This window comes from Rhipicephalus microplus, chromosome 6, assembly GCF_043290135.1.
Source record: "Rhipicephalus microplus isolate Deutch F79 chromosome 6, USDA_Rmic, whole genome shotgun sequence".
NCBI lineage: Eukaryota > Metazoa > Arthropoda > Arachnida > Ixodida > Ixodidae > Rhipicephalus > Rhipicephalus microplus.
Genome location: NC_134705.1, coordinates 167,920,298 through 167,933,149, shown reverse-complemented (window position 1 = coordinate 167,933,149; position 12,852 = coordinate 167,920,298). Strand labels below are relative to the sequence as shown.

Sequence of the window (12,852 nt, the reverse complement as noted above, 5' to 3'; positions counted from 1 at the left end):
TTAGACAAAGAGAGCAGAAAGGTAGTTCTTAAAATAATCTGCAGCGAACGAAAGTGATTTACAACGATCTCGAAAGTGAAAAGTGCTTCGAGATAGGTAAGAGGGCACTTGAAGTTGTAAAAGACTATGTCTACTTAGGACAGGTAATAAACAAAGAGGTAAACCAGGAGACTGAAGTAACTTGGAGAATAAAAATAGGGTGAAGCACATTTGGCAAGCACTCTTAAATGATGACAGGTAGATTGCCACTAACCCTCAAGAGGAAGGTATATAACAGCTGAATCTTGCTGGTACTTAGCTATGGAGCTGAAACCTGAAAACCAACAAAGCGGGTTAAGCTTAAATTGAGGACGACGCAGTGAGCAACGGTAAGTAAAATGGAAGGTGTAACCTTAAGAGACAAGAAGAGAGCAGAGTGGATCTGGGAACAAACCGGGGTGAAGGATATCATTGTTGAAATCAAGAAGAGGAAAAGGACAGGGGCCGGGAATGTAGCGAGTAGACAGGATAACCGCTGGTCATTGAGGGTAACTGACTGGATTGCCAGAGAAGGCAAGTGGGTTAAAAAGAGACAGAAGGTTAGGTGGGCAGATGAGAAGGAGGAGTACACCACTTTAATGTAGGTGGGCAGAGGAGATTGAGAAGTTTGCGGGTGTAAAAATGTCAGTAGCAAGCACAGGACCCAGTTGACTGACAGAACATAGGAGAGGCATTTGTCCTGCAGTGGACCTAGTCAGGCTTGAGATGATGATGATGATGATGATGATGAATTAGAGGAGGCGCTGCATGAGATATGGATGCCATCTGGCAGTACTGCCATGAAACAGGAGCTGACGCCCATGGCGTCTAAGATGAGCGCTTTTCGTCGGGGTTTTTTTTTTGGCTCTCCCGATCGCTGTGCTCTCCAGTGAAATAAACATAGCATTCTTTCAAAATTGTGCATCTCTGCAATTTATAAACAAAGAAACCAACTACCTATTACTTATGTATTGATGCTGCACCTCAAATACGCGTATTATTTGCTTTTTGATCGACAATTTTCACAAGTATGAACGCTGTCCCCAGATCAAAGTGACTGAGTGTAAGCAAAGGCTTAAACTTTCACAGGTTACCTCAATCAATAGATCACAGAGACAAAAAAACTAAAGAGTGGACAATCCCATGGACCCTGGTGGCAAAATCGACCTTGGCGCTCTTGGTGTTGGTTCAAAGTAACTGACCTGCGCTTCCTGTGTCAGTTTCGCTGGCACGAATTTTGGAATTGTGTGCACAACTGACGTTTGGTTATGGCGAAAGGTAATGATTTCAGACCATTTTAAGAGTCACATTATCGACGGTGAAGACGGCTATAGGTATGAGACACGTGCTCTTCTGGGGCTAGACCTTACCAAGGCATTTGACAATGTGCTACATTCATAGATCCTTGACGCCCTCGCCACACTCAACGTTGGCGCCCGTTCCTACCACTACATCCACAACTTTTTAACGGACAGGGCAGTCACACTCTCGGTCAACGGTTTGCCTGCACCTTCCATCACTCTCGGAAAGAAAGAGACACCACAGGGGTCAGTCTTCTCTCCATTCCTTTTCAACCTGGCCATGCTTCACCTTGCGCCACTTCTAGAAGATATCCCCCACATCCACCACAGCATATACGCGGACGAGATCACTTTGTGGATTGCCAGAGGTAGCGACGGAGAGATACAAGATGCACTTCACCTGGCGATTGATACAATCACAACTTACGCTGAACAACGAGGATTGTCCTACTCGCCCCAAAATTCAGAGTTACTCGTCTATCGACCTAGATCTGCCTACAACAAAGACCTTCCCACGATAAATCTGCATGTGCAACATCACCCTGTACGAACAGTCCCTACCATTCGCGTATTGCACTTCCGCATTCACCAGAACGGCGGCAATTCGGAAACAATGCATCTACTACACCATCATGTCTATCAGACTTCTAGGCTCATCTCCCGCATCGCCAATAAACAGCACGGCATGAAAGAGGCCGATCTCATATGACTGGTGACCACCTTCTCCGTAAGCAGAATCCTTTACGTTGCTCCATTTATGAAACTTACGCTCGCCGAGAAAAAAAAACTACACATAGTGATCAGGCGCTGCTACAAGTGCACGCTGCATCTCCCCATGTCTTCGCCCAATGCGAAACTCAATGACCTAGGACTTCACAATACTATAGACGAATTCATTGAAGCCAAATATATATCGCACTACGAACGATTAGGAGAAACTCCTACAGGACGTCATCTCATGTGCGCTTTTGGCATACCTTGCGTCTCCCAGTTTGGCCAGAAACTCCCAATTATTTCGGACATTCGCGACACTTTCGTTATTCCCCCCATGCCACGCAATATGCACCCTGAATATAACGCGTAACGACGAGTAGACCGCGCCAAGCAACTACGTAAGCGCTACGCGAAAGCTACGCACCTGGCGTATGTAGACGCAGCGGAATATCCTAAGCATCGGGCCGTGGCCCTCTCTGTCGCCACCGGGCCACAGTACATAATTACCGCAACTAGCACCATTCGCGCAAACAAACCCGAAGAAGGCGAAGAAGCAGCTATTGCTCTCGCCTACACTTTATCCCAAGCATCCTGCATCATCAGCGACTCCAAGACTACCATCCGCAACTTTACCAAAGTTTGATCTCCCAACCGGCGCTCTGAATTCTCACAAGTACACCTCTATTACGTCATCACCACGTTGAGATCATCTGGACTCTGGGTTCGGGGCTCGCGTCGCGGGGAACGAACATGCTCATGACACCACCCGAGCTCTCGTCCACCGGTAGCGTCATCCAACAGAGCACCACCCCTCGCGACCTGACCCGGCTGAGCGAGAGATGATGGTTTCCTCGTTTCGCGACAATGAGAGGGACAGAATGGTTACCTTTGGAGAAATCTTAATGTATTACCTCAAGGCCACATTCAAATACCCACCACCAGACAAGTGCCTTAGCAAGCAGCAGTTCACTACCTGGCGTCTATTGCAGACACGCACTTTCCCCTGTCCGCCACTGTACAGCCGTATTTATCCCGCTGTTCACACGACCCAATGAAAAGTGTGCCGTGCACCTAATGCCCAACTCGACCATATTATATGGGCCTGCCCCACAGCTACTCACTCAATTAAACACAGCACGAACCCTACATTCACAATCACCACGGCCGAGCAGTAGGAGGCTTTGCTGCTCAGCACGTGCCTGGAGGACCAGCTCTGGGCTGTCCGGCTGGCCGAAGACGCCGCCAGGATTCAAGGCCTGGCCGCCGCCTGAGGGAAGGGGTTACACAGGGGCCCTTCTCCCGGCCCACCGCCACCTTTGATCCCAGCAGGGACACTTCAATAGTTTCTTCTCTCTCTCTCTCTCTCTCAGCCCAAATGACGACGACGACGACTACTAGTAATGCTACATACATTGCTTACGTGCGACGGATGGCTTAAGGAGCTTTACCTCTGAAAGGAAAAAAATTACAGCATATCCACTGAATGAATGATGATGAGTGGGGCGAAGCGTCCATCAGTCCGTTCATGCGTTCATCAGTGCTTCCATCCGTCCGTCCATTCCTACTTCCAACAATCCATGCGTCCGTTCATCTGGGCGCCAATCCATGCGTCCATCCGTCCATGCGTCTCTCTGTCTGTCCGTCAGTTCATTCGTGCGTCTGTCCATGCGTTCATCCATCTATGCGTGGTGTCCATGCGCCCGTCTGTCTGTCTGTCTGTCAGTCGGTCCGCGCACGCGTCTGTTCACCCGTTCGTGCCTCTGTCTGTCTGTCCAGCCATCCTTCCGTGCATCTCTCTGTCAGTCCTCCGTGAACTAGTCAGTCTGTCGGTGCGTCCATCCATCCATCCGTCCGTTCGTCCACGCATCTGTCTATCTGTCTGTCAGTCTGTGCGCCTATCCGGCTGTCATCTGTCCGTTCTCCTATCTGAGTGATTGATTTATGGGGTTTAACGTCCCAAAAGCATGACATGATGATAAGAGACGCCGTAGTGGAGAGACGCCGTAGTGGAGACGCTGTAGTGGAGACGCCGTAGTGGAAATTTCGACCGCCTGGGGCTCTTTAATGTGCACCCAAATCTGATCAGACGGACCTACAACATTGCCGCCTCCATTGCAAATGCAGCTGCCGCAGCCGGGATTCAATTCCGAAACGTGCGGGTCAGCAGCCGAGTACCTTAGCCACTAGTCCACCGCGGCGGGGCCGTTCGCCTATCTAGTGAGCACTCCAAGTACCGCCATCTCGCATCTTTTCATCAGATATTGATCATTACGTGTACATCTACCCAGAGGACATTTCAAGGTATCAACGAGAGGTGGCTACGTACTACTGCTACTACTACTACTACTACTACTACTACTACTACTACTACTACCACTACTACTACTACTACTACTACTACTACTACTACTACTACTACTACTACTACTACTACGACTACTACCTACAACGTGAATGCACGACCCACAGCATAAGGAGCTTCTCAATTGATATTAGCAAAGCGCTTCTTAAAAACAAACACGTAACAACTATGACTATTATTAGTCCACGCTTGTTCTATGCGTACGTTTAGAGCGTTATGATTTATGCTTAATCGGCGTGCTCACAGTAGTGCACTGCTTGTCATTTCTCGTGTGATAATTAAGTTATTGCTAAAGCATTTTTTGCGTCTCTCTAGTGACCAAACTGTGAATCTTATATTTCTTTACTTTAGAGAACAAGAAGAAGAAGAAAAAAGGTAAGCAATCGACCTAAAGGACTCTTTGTCGGTGAACACTCTGTATACAGTTTACACCCCCGGCTCTTAAGAAAGGATCCATATAGTTACCTTAATAAATTTCATAAGGTTACCGATATTTTTCCTCCTAGAGAAAGAACTGAACAAAAAGGGCTGAATATTTTTGCCAAAGGCATTTTTACAATGTTACCAATGTGTTCGGCTGAAATACGCAGCGCAAGGTTGCCAAAGAGAAGAACAAGAACAGACAAAAAGAGGCTGGCGTTCTTTCTGTCTCTTCTCATTCTTCTCTTTGGCAACCTTGTGCCACGTATTTCAGCCTAATATGTACTAACTAGTCCAACATAACGTACTGGTAACCTTTGTGTTTGATAACAAAAATATTAGGAAGACCAATTCAATGCATTCATTCAGCTGTAATTACTTAACATGTTAATTGTGAAGAATTATTTAGAGAAGTACAGGCACTACGACAATGTGTATCTATCTATCTATCTATCTATCTATCTATCTATCTATCTATCTATCTATATATATATATATATATATATATATATATATATATATATATATATATATATATATATATATATATATATATATATATATATATATATATATATATGTATATATATATCGGTCTGTCTGTCTGTCTGTCTATCTGTCTGTCTGTCTGTCTGTCTGCCTGTCTGTCTGTCTGTCTAGGCGCCTTCGTCCGGCTACTGTGGTGATCTTCTTAACTTCGGATAGACTATATTTAGTATGGTAAGGTAAGAGACTTTTACGAATACGATGACCTGTTCACAATATACATGGCTTCAAAATCCTATACCACACTTTGTAATACGTTTCCTTTACGCACATGGCACATACCCGTGTACCACCGGCCTCGGTATGCGGGTACACCGCACAAGTGATTGACAGTTTATATCTATCCAGCAATGGTGAAAACCGACTTTGGTAATGTAAATGCGAGAGCGTGTATAAAGACGGAGATTGGCAATGTTGACCCGACCGATGCCGAAAATAAATGTCTGGGCCCCAGCAGGAATAAATTTCAAGCATTATGTGTCGCAATAAAGTATTCTACCAGAGAGCCATGCGAGGTTTTGAAACCGTTTTGGAAAAAGATCTTATGAAGGTATAATATTGGGGAAACTTTAACTGTTGTTGCAGTGCTGCCAATCTATTTTTATTAGCCTTACAGTTGTGCTCCAATGATACAGGCACTGCATCCGTTTAACGTCAATTATAGCTAAGCGCCATTTGCTGAAGTTATTTATAAAGCAGTGTCCAGGGTTACCACCCTCGCGAGCACCAGCGCCTCGTATCAGCTAGCCGCTTCTGGTGTTGCTAACATCTATGTTGTTACTTTTGGCATTTTACGCAAGTGTGCACAACTCATTATATAAAACATATGCGACTAAAAATGTGTATGTGTGTGTGTGCATGCACATGTACATATCTTGAATGAACAGTTTGAACGGGCTGTTCAGGCTGGCTTCGCTCCTCAGCCATGCCGCGAGAAAAGTAACGTATACGTGGGTACAGATTATCGAGTTTAGAGCTCTGTTGATCTCACTTATTTATTTATTTATTTATTTATTTATTTATTTATTTATTTATTTATTGTACCCTCAAGGCTTTACAGCATTGCAGAGGGGAGCGGGCACTGACGAACAATGTTAAAGAAAAGAATACATAGACAAAACACTAGAACAATATTAAACACTGAAAAGCAACTATTATCAACTTCAACTATGTTATACAGCCAGTAGATTATACAAGAAAACTAACAACAAAATCAAACGTTTACATTTCCAACACAAAGTATGTTATCGAGCGATGTTTTAAAACTGCAAGGCGAGGTGATGGATGCAATTTATTGTGGGGGGGGGGGGGGGTAGTTCCAATCGTTGCAAGTTTTAGGCAGGAATGAGTGGGAATATGTTGATGTCTTGAAGCGAGGAACAGCAACTTTCTGCGCATGGTCAGTACGAGTTGAAATGTATGACGGTGAGGTTATTAAAAGTGAACGCAGAAGGAAGTTGTTGTAAATTTTGTGGAAGAGTACGAGACGGGATATCTTCCGGCGTGTAGCGAGTAAAGGAATGATAATAATTGATTTCATGTTAGTTACGCTAGCGGTACGGCGATAATCCTATAATATGAATCTAACAGCGCGATTCTGATTTCTCTCAAGTTCATCAACTAAAGTGATATTACCAGGGTCCCATATCGATGACGCGTATTCCTAATGCGGACGAACGTACGTAATGTAAAGAAGCTTTTTTAAATCAACAAGGGCCATGTAAAAGTTTCTTCGCATCAATCCTAGAACCCGGTTTGCCTTACATGTGACAGAGTTGATATGATGTTTCCAAGATAAGTTGTTAGTATTATGGACACCAAGGTATTTATAAGAAGTGACGGGATCGAGTACGGTGCTGTTAAGGAAATTTTGGACATGTGGAAGTATTACGTGATATGCGCATGGACTTGCACTTCGAAACATTTAATTCCATTTGCCATAATTTACACCAGTTAAGCACGTTAGTCAAATCTGTTCGGAAGGTAGTGATGTCATTATTATTAGATATTTGTCGATAAATTACACAATCATCCGCGAATAGGCGCATTGTTGAGAAATATTGTTAGGCAAGCCGTTAATGTAAATTAGGAACAGCAATGGCCCAAGGACAGACCCCTGTGGCACTCCGGAGCGAACTGGTGTAGTAGACGAGTCGAAATTATTAGCCGATACGCATTGGGACCGGTTAGTAAGAAAGCTACGGATCCAAGCGAGCACATATGAATCAATGTTTAATAGGCTTAGTTTATGTAGTAGTAGGGAGTGTGTTACATTATCAAAGGCTTTGCTGAAATCTAGAAAGATGCAGTCAGTTATTGTTCCAGAGTCAAGGGATATGTGTAAGTCATTAGTAAAAAGTAGAAGCTGTTTTTCACACGAATACTGTTTTCGGAAGCCATGCTGAGTGGGTGTAAAGAAATCATTGTCTTGAAGAAATTTATAAGGTGAGATTAAATGACATGTTCTAAAATTTTACATGATACTGATGTAAGAGCGATGGGACGAAAGTTACCTGGATCGTGGGTTGTTCCGGACTTATGTAAAGGTACCACCCTTTTAATTAACCAGTCGTTAGGAAGCACTGCCGTAAGAAGAGACATTGTGAATGTTCGTTCAAGGATTAGAGAAGAATACTCTGCCGTGTTTTTTAAAAATTTTGTGGTTATACCATCGCAGCCGCATGAAGATGAAATCTTTAGTTTATTGATGATCGACCGCATTCCTTCCGCGCTAATGACAATGATGTCCATTGAGGGAAAATTAAACGGCTTTGCAGAAAGTATGTCTTTACTACTGGATGGTTTAGAGAAAGTTTCAGCAAAAGTACGGTTAAGTAAACATGCACACTGATGATCCGGAATTACATTACCTTGGGATATTAAAGACAAGTTTCTATGCTTGTTACCTCATACAATGTTCCAAAATTGTTTGGGATTTTTTTTTGCAGCACTGATAGTAAGGTTCTGTTAAAAAAGGTAAATTTAGCTACTTTGAGTTCACTTAAGTAGGTAGCAGCTGCAGATTTGTAAGCTAGCCATCGAGCCGAAGACTGGGATGTCCTCGCAGCTCTAAACAGTCTTTTCTTGCGGTTAGAGAGTCTATTTAAGGGTGGTCCAAATTTCCGGAGCCCTCCACTACGGCGTCTCTCATAATCATATAGTGGTTTTGGGACGTTAAACCCCACATACCAATCAATCAGTCTATTTAAGTGTCGGTTGTACCAGGGAAAATTAGTATTGCAGTACACTTTTCTGACCAGAATGTATTTATTTGTTAGTTCCAAAAGTTTACTTCTAAATAGGTTCCAGATATCTTCTGAAGTGCGTTCAAAACTTGCAGGGGAAAAAGTATCTAAGAAAGAGCATAATTTAGTATTTATGGTGTTAAAGTCAGCTCTGTTATAATCTCTGATCATTTTAAAACAGTTGGATGAGCGCAAGCGTGGAAACGATAGAAAAAAATGAATTACTTCGTGATCACTTAACCAAGGCAGCAGTGTTATCGGGGTCACAAGATCTCGAGATGACGTCAACACGAGATCTAGAAGTGATGATGTAGTCGAGGTGACACGTGTGGGATGCTGATCTAATTGTGATAGTCGAAAGTCGTTACAAATCGAAAAAAATTTATTCTGCACAGGTAGTTGCAAAGTGCCCACTGCATCATAATTTGTTTTATGCAAAACCAGTGAGCCAACAGCACATCCGTAAGGACGTTAGACGCATAGTATTGCCCTAAACACCTAACATTAATTATGTGGTAATTTTTTACTTAGGGAAAAAAACAAAAAGAAACAAAATGTAACCTGTCAATCTAAATTATATTTTATCGGTGAACAGTCTAACAGTTATTACGTATGAAGTTAATACCAACCGATTAATAAAACTAATAGCAACAGAATCGAAAGTTGGGCTAGTTGAATAACAACCAAATCGAAAGTTGGGCTAGTTGGATAGCAACCGAATAGAAAGTTGGGCTAGTTGATTGTAACCGAATCGAAAGTTGGGCTAGTTCGATAGCAACAGAATTGAAAGTTGGGCTAGTTGGATACAACTATCCCAACAACTTGAAAGCGCTTCTCCTCTCTTCCTTTTTGTTTATTCGTGCGCTTGTACGGACAGATATACCAAGATAATAGCAGCCTTGACGCATATTATTGTTTACTAACAATCTTTCATTCAGAGCGAGAGCCTAATGAAAAAAAGACGGTATTCTCATGTCATATATGAGCAAATCAGAACAACCACTCTAACGTGTTGATAATGGTGGGATTACTTGACATACTTTGAACAATCATTGTGGCTCTTCTGAAAGTGTGCCACTTTGTTTAAACTTCCCATAAAGGAAACCTTAAACGTCCGCATATATGTATACACAACAGAGACCAAAGTATTCTGAAGAGTGGGTTTAAACTGTGCTGGCATGAACAATACAGAATTAGGGGATTGTGTATTTCATTGCTTTGTTCTTAAATATTTATTATAATGCTGTATATTACATAGATAAAATGTTTTAACAGCGCGAACAGACAGAACAACCAAGCACAACAACCTAACCATACTGAAGTCGTGGTTGTTTTGTTACTTCCGAATGACGGTCTTTTGTGCCTCAAAATTAAGCACCGGAACGATGATCACATGAAATTAAGTGATGAAAACGGCTTGTGAGAGAAAATAAATAATATTTTTGCACAGTTCAAATTTTTTAAAAGTATGTCTAACTTTCCCAAGCATTCATTGCAGACGTTTTTGTTTCAATGTATATTATTGAAAATCAGTAATTCTGTCTTGCATATTCGGTCGTGCTGGTATTCTAAAGTTAATAAGTGTACTTCCTTGGCTACGCAGAATACCGAATTCATTCATTTCAAAGGCTGCGCGTACGTAATGCGTAGCTTGCTTTCTGAGGCTGTCTTCCTACTAGGAAGCAATGTACGAGCATTAACAATACAAGTAAATATAAGAAAAATTCAGTTTCTTCACAAACTTTAAATGTGTTTGTTTTCTCCTTTTTCGTTTAGTGCCAAAAGTGAAAACTAAGTTGGCTTTTACAAGTGAGTAAACCTTTTCAGATACCACTAAATATCATAATAGTCGTAGTTTAGTCGTAGTTGCAGGCTTTTTTGTAGTCGGTATATTGATTACCCCAAAGTGTTTAAAGAAGCGACTAAAAATAGCCATTTATGAAAACTTGCACTTACCTATATTTTCCTCTATAGGAGAATTTAAAGTGCTCACTAATAAACCACCGCTATGACAGAGTTTACTAAATATGAAGCGCATGAATAACTTCATAATCTGTTGCCATTTTCAGGCTATTATTATTGAATATCCCTAATATTTAGTAAGGGGCTTGATTTTGTGGCAAAAGATGCAGAAGTTGAATATAACAATGATAGTGAATGAAGAAAATATGAGTGCTTAGTTTAGCCGTTTAGACATTCTCCTTGGAGCGTAGTATTCTAATCATAGAAACAGGCTTTGTCAATGTATTACATTTATTTCTTCATAGCCCTGATTATGCCACATTACGGAGAGCTGAACGAAAATTTTTCTCTTCGAGTGGGCATGAAAATGTTTAGAAATTCAAGAATTTCCGCGAAAATTCTTCATAACACTAATACTATTCTGATAGGATGTAAAAACGTATCTTTACCTTTAGCATTAAAGTTAGGTTCATTGTTTTATAATATAGCTAGGCTAGTCGCTCCAGAACAATGTTACATGGAGCTAGAAACGTGCATTGTTCCCTGTCGAGAGATTCATTACGTGTTTTCGATTCCAAGCATAACTCGCACAGTTTATTTAGCATTCTTCCTATTGACTTTCGAATAACGAGATGTTTACTTTGAGCGAGCACTACTTTGTTATATTTTCAGGTGTTGATTACAGAATGGTGTTTGACGACACGAAAAGAGGACATGTGCCGAATGACTGCAGAAAAAAATACAGAACAGTGGTAATGACAGCACCAAATTACAGAATATATCAAAAGGCCTGTAAAAAGACCGAAGCTGAAAAGCATCCATTTACTATCACTGTTGGTTTCTAACATCATTCTCATGATAACAGCTGCCACATTTTATCTCATGGGTATTTACAATAAAATGTGAGTCAGGAAATTAAAAGAAGGTTGAAATTTTTATACTACCACGAAGAAGAGCTTCAATAGCAAACAGATGCTGGGAGTGACAAAAGCACAACCGTTACGAAAATTGTGTTCTGATCGCGCTTTCATCACCATTTTCTTACAAACATGGCCAAGTGGCAGAGATCTTAAAATAGATGTTCAATATAGAGGTCTTGACAAAAACGTCATGTGGTTGAAATATCCGTATTTAATGGCTTACTTAGGTAGAATGCGTGCGCTCTCTTTCCAACAGCCTTGTGAACACACTTTTCAAGAACACATAAACGACCCCCAGATGTTTTACGAAGGCACATCAAAAGTGTTGCGTGCAATATAACACTGTGTGCAGAAAGAATATACCATCTTTTCCTGAGACCGTAAAATTGGAACTTCTCCACTGTTAAAGTAAATAAGAATCCAACTCGAAATATAATTTCCTTAAAGGGACTGTCTACTATTCCTCGATGTTCTCCTGCTTTGTCTCGCATTAAAAAACGTACCATATGAAGTGTCTCACGCAGCAGTGGTCTCTCTGAAAATTGCGTAGAAATTTTGAAAACAGAATTTTTCTGTTCGCGTTCTGTCTCCTTCTTTCGGGGGGATGAATGCCCACAACACTGGTCGGTGCCAGTGACAGTCGAAAACTGAAACCGGGTTTGGTTTTTGCAGGCTAGCTTCATCAAGTTTGGTTATGAAACGAACACGCCAGGGCCGTGGCTGGGCCAAGACAAAAGCTTTATTGCGATAGCGCGGGTTAATGTAGCGTTGTGCGAGAGGGGTTAAGGGGAAGGGAAGGAGAAGAAGCAGTGGTGATAACGGCGGCTTCGGCTGGCGTGACGTCACGGATACATCATTCCGCTCCCCCTACGGTGAGTAACGGTCTGGGGGTTTGCGTTGCCGGCCCGAGCGACGCAACACCGGAGTTGAGGGGCTCCCGGCGATCTCGCTCCTTGTTGGCGCTCGCCTCGGTGTTCCTCCTGCTAGGGCCCCGCCGGCAGTTTCGAGGCACCGAGAGTCACCGACTTCTCCCTGGTCATGCTCCAACTCCCGTGGCTTCACCTGGTCGCTGTGGCGCCTAATGGTTTCCCCCTCCGGACCATCGGCATTCACCAGGCGGGCTCCGTCTGTCGATGTAATGCTGGCTGGAGTCCACGGCTCGCCTCGCCCGAAGTTCCTCACCCAGACTGGCTCCCCGGGCTGCCACCCATCGAGGGGGGGACGGTCAACTGGTGAGGGCGGAATGGACACTGCGTTGTCCAGCCTGGAGCGAAGATCGTAGCCCATTAGGAGTTGCGCTGGTGTCCGGCCCCCGGCCTGCGGCGTCCTGCGGTACCTGTGCAAAATCCTAGCCAGGCGGGTTT

At 42.9% G+C, this 12,852-nt stretch overlaps 1 protein-coding gene across 2 annotated transcripts in view; it reads left to right on the top strand.

The window, feature by feature from the left end:
• Window positions 1-11,508, top strand: part of LOC142765646 (uncharacterized) — a 28,562-nt gene extending 17,054 nt beyond the window's left edge. Inside the window, exons 6-8 of one of the 2 annotated variants that reach the window (XM_075866986.1) lie at window positions 4,747-4,770; window positions 10,383-10,415; window positions 11,241-11,506. In XM_075866986.1, the coding sequence (XP_075723101.1) occupies window positions 4,747-4,770; window positions 10,383-10,415; window positions 11,241-11,413 (230 nt within the window). In that variant the 3' untranslated portion in view covers window positions 11,414-11,506. Of the gene's footprint in view, window positions 1-4,746; window positions 4,771-10,382; window positions 10,416-11,240 lie in introns of both variants that reach the window. The other variant, XM_075866987.1, reaches the window with a different exon arrangement.
• Window positions 11,509-12,852: the final 1,344 nt, after the last annotated feature.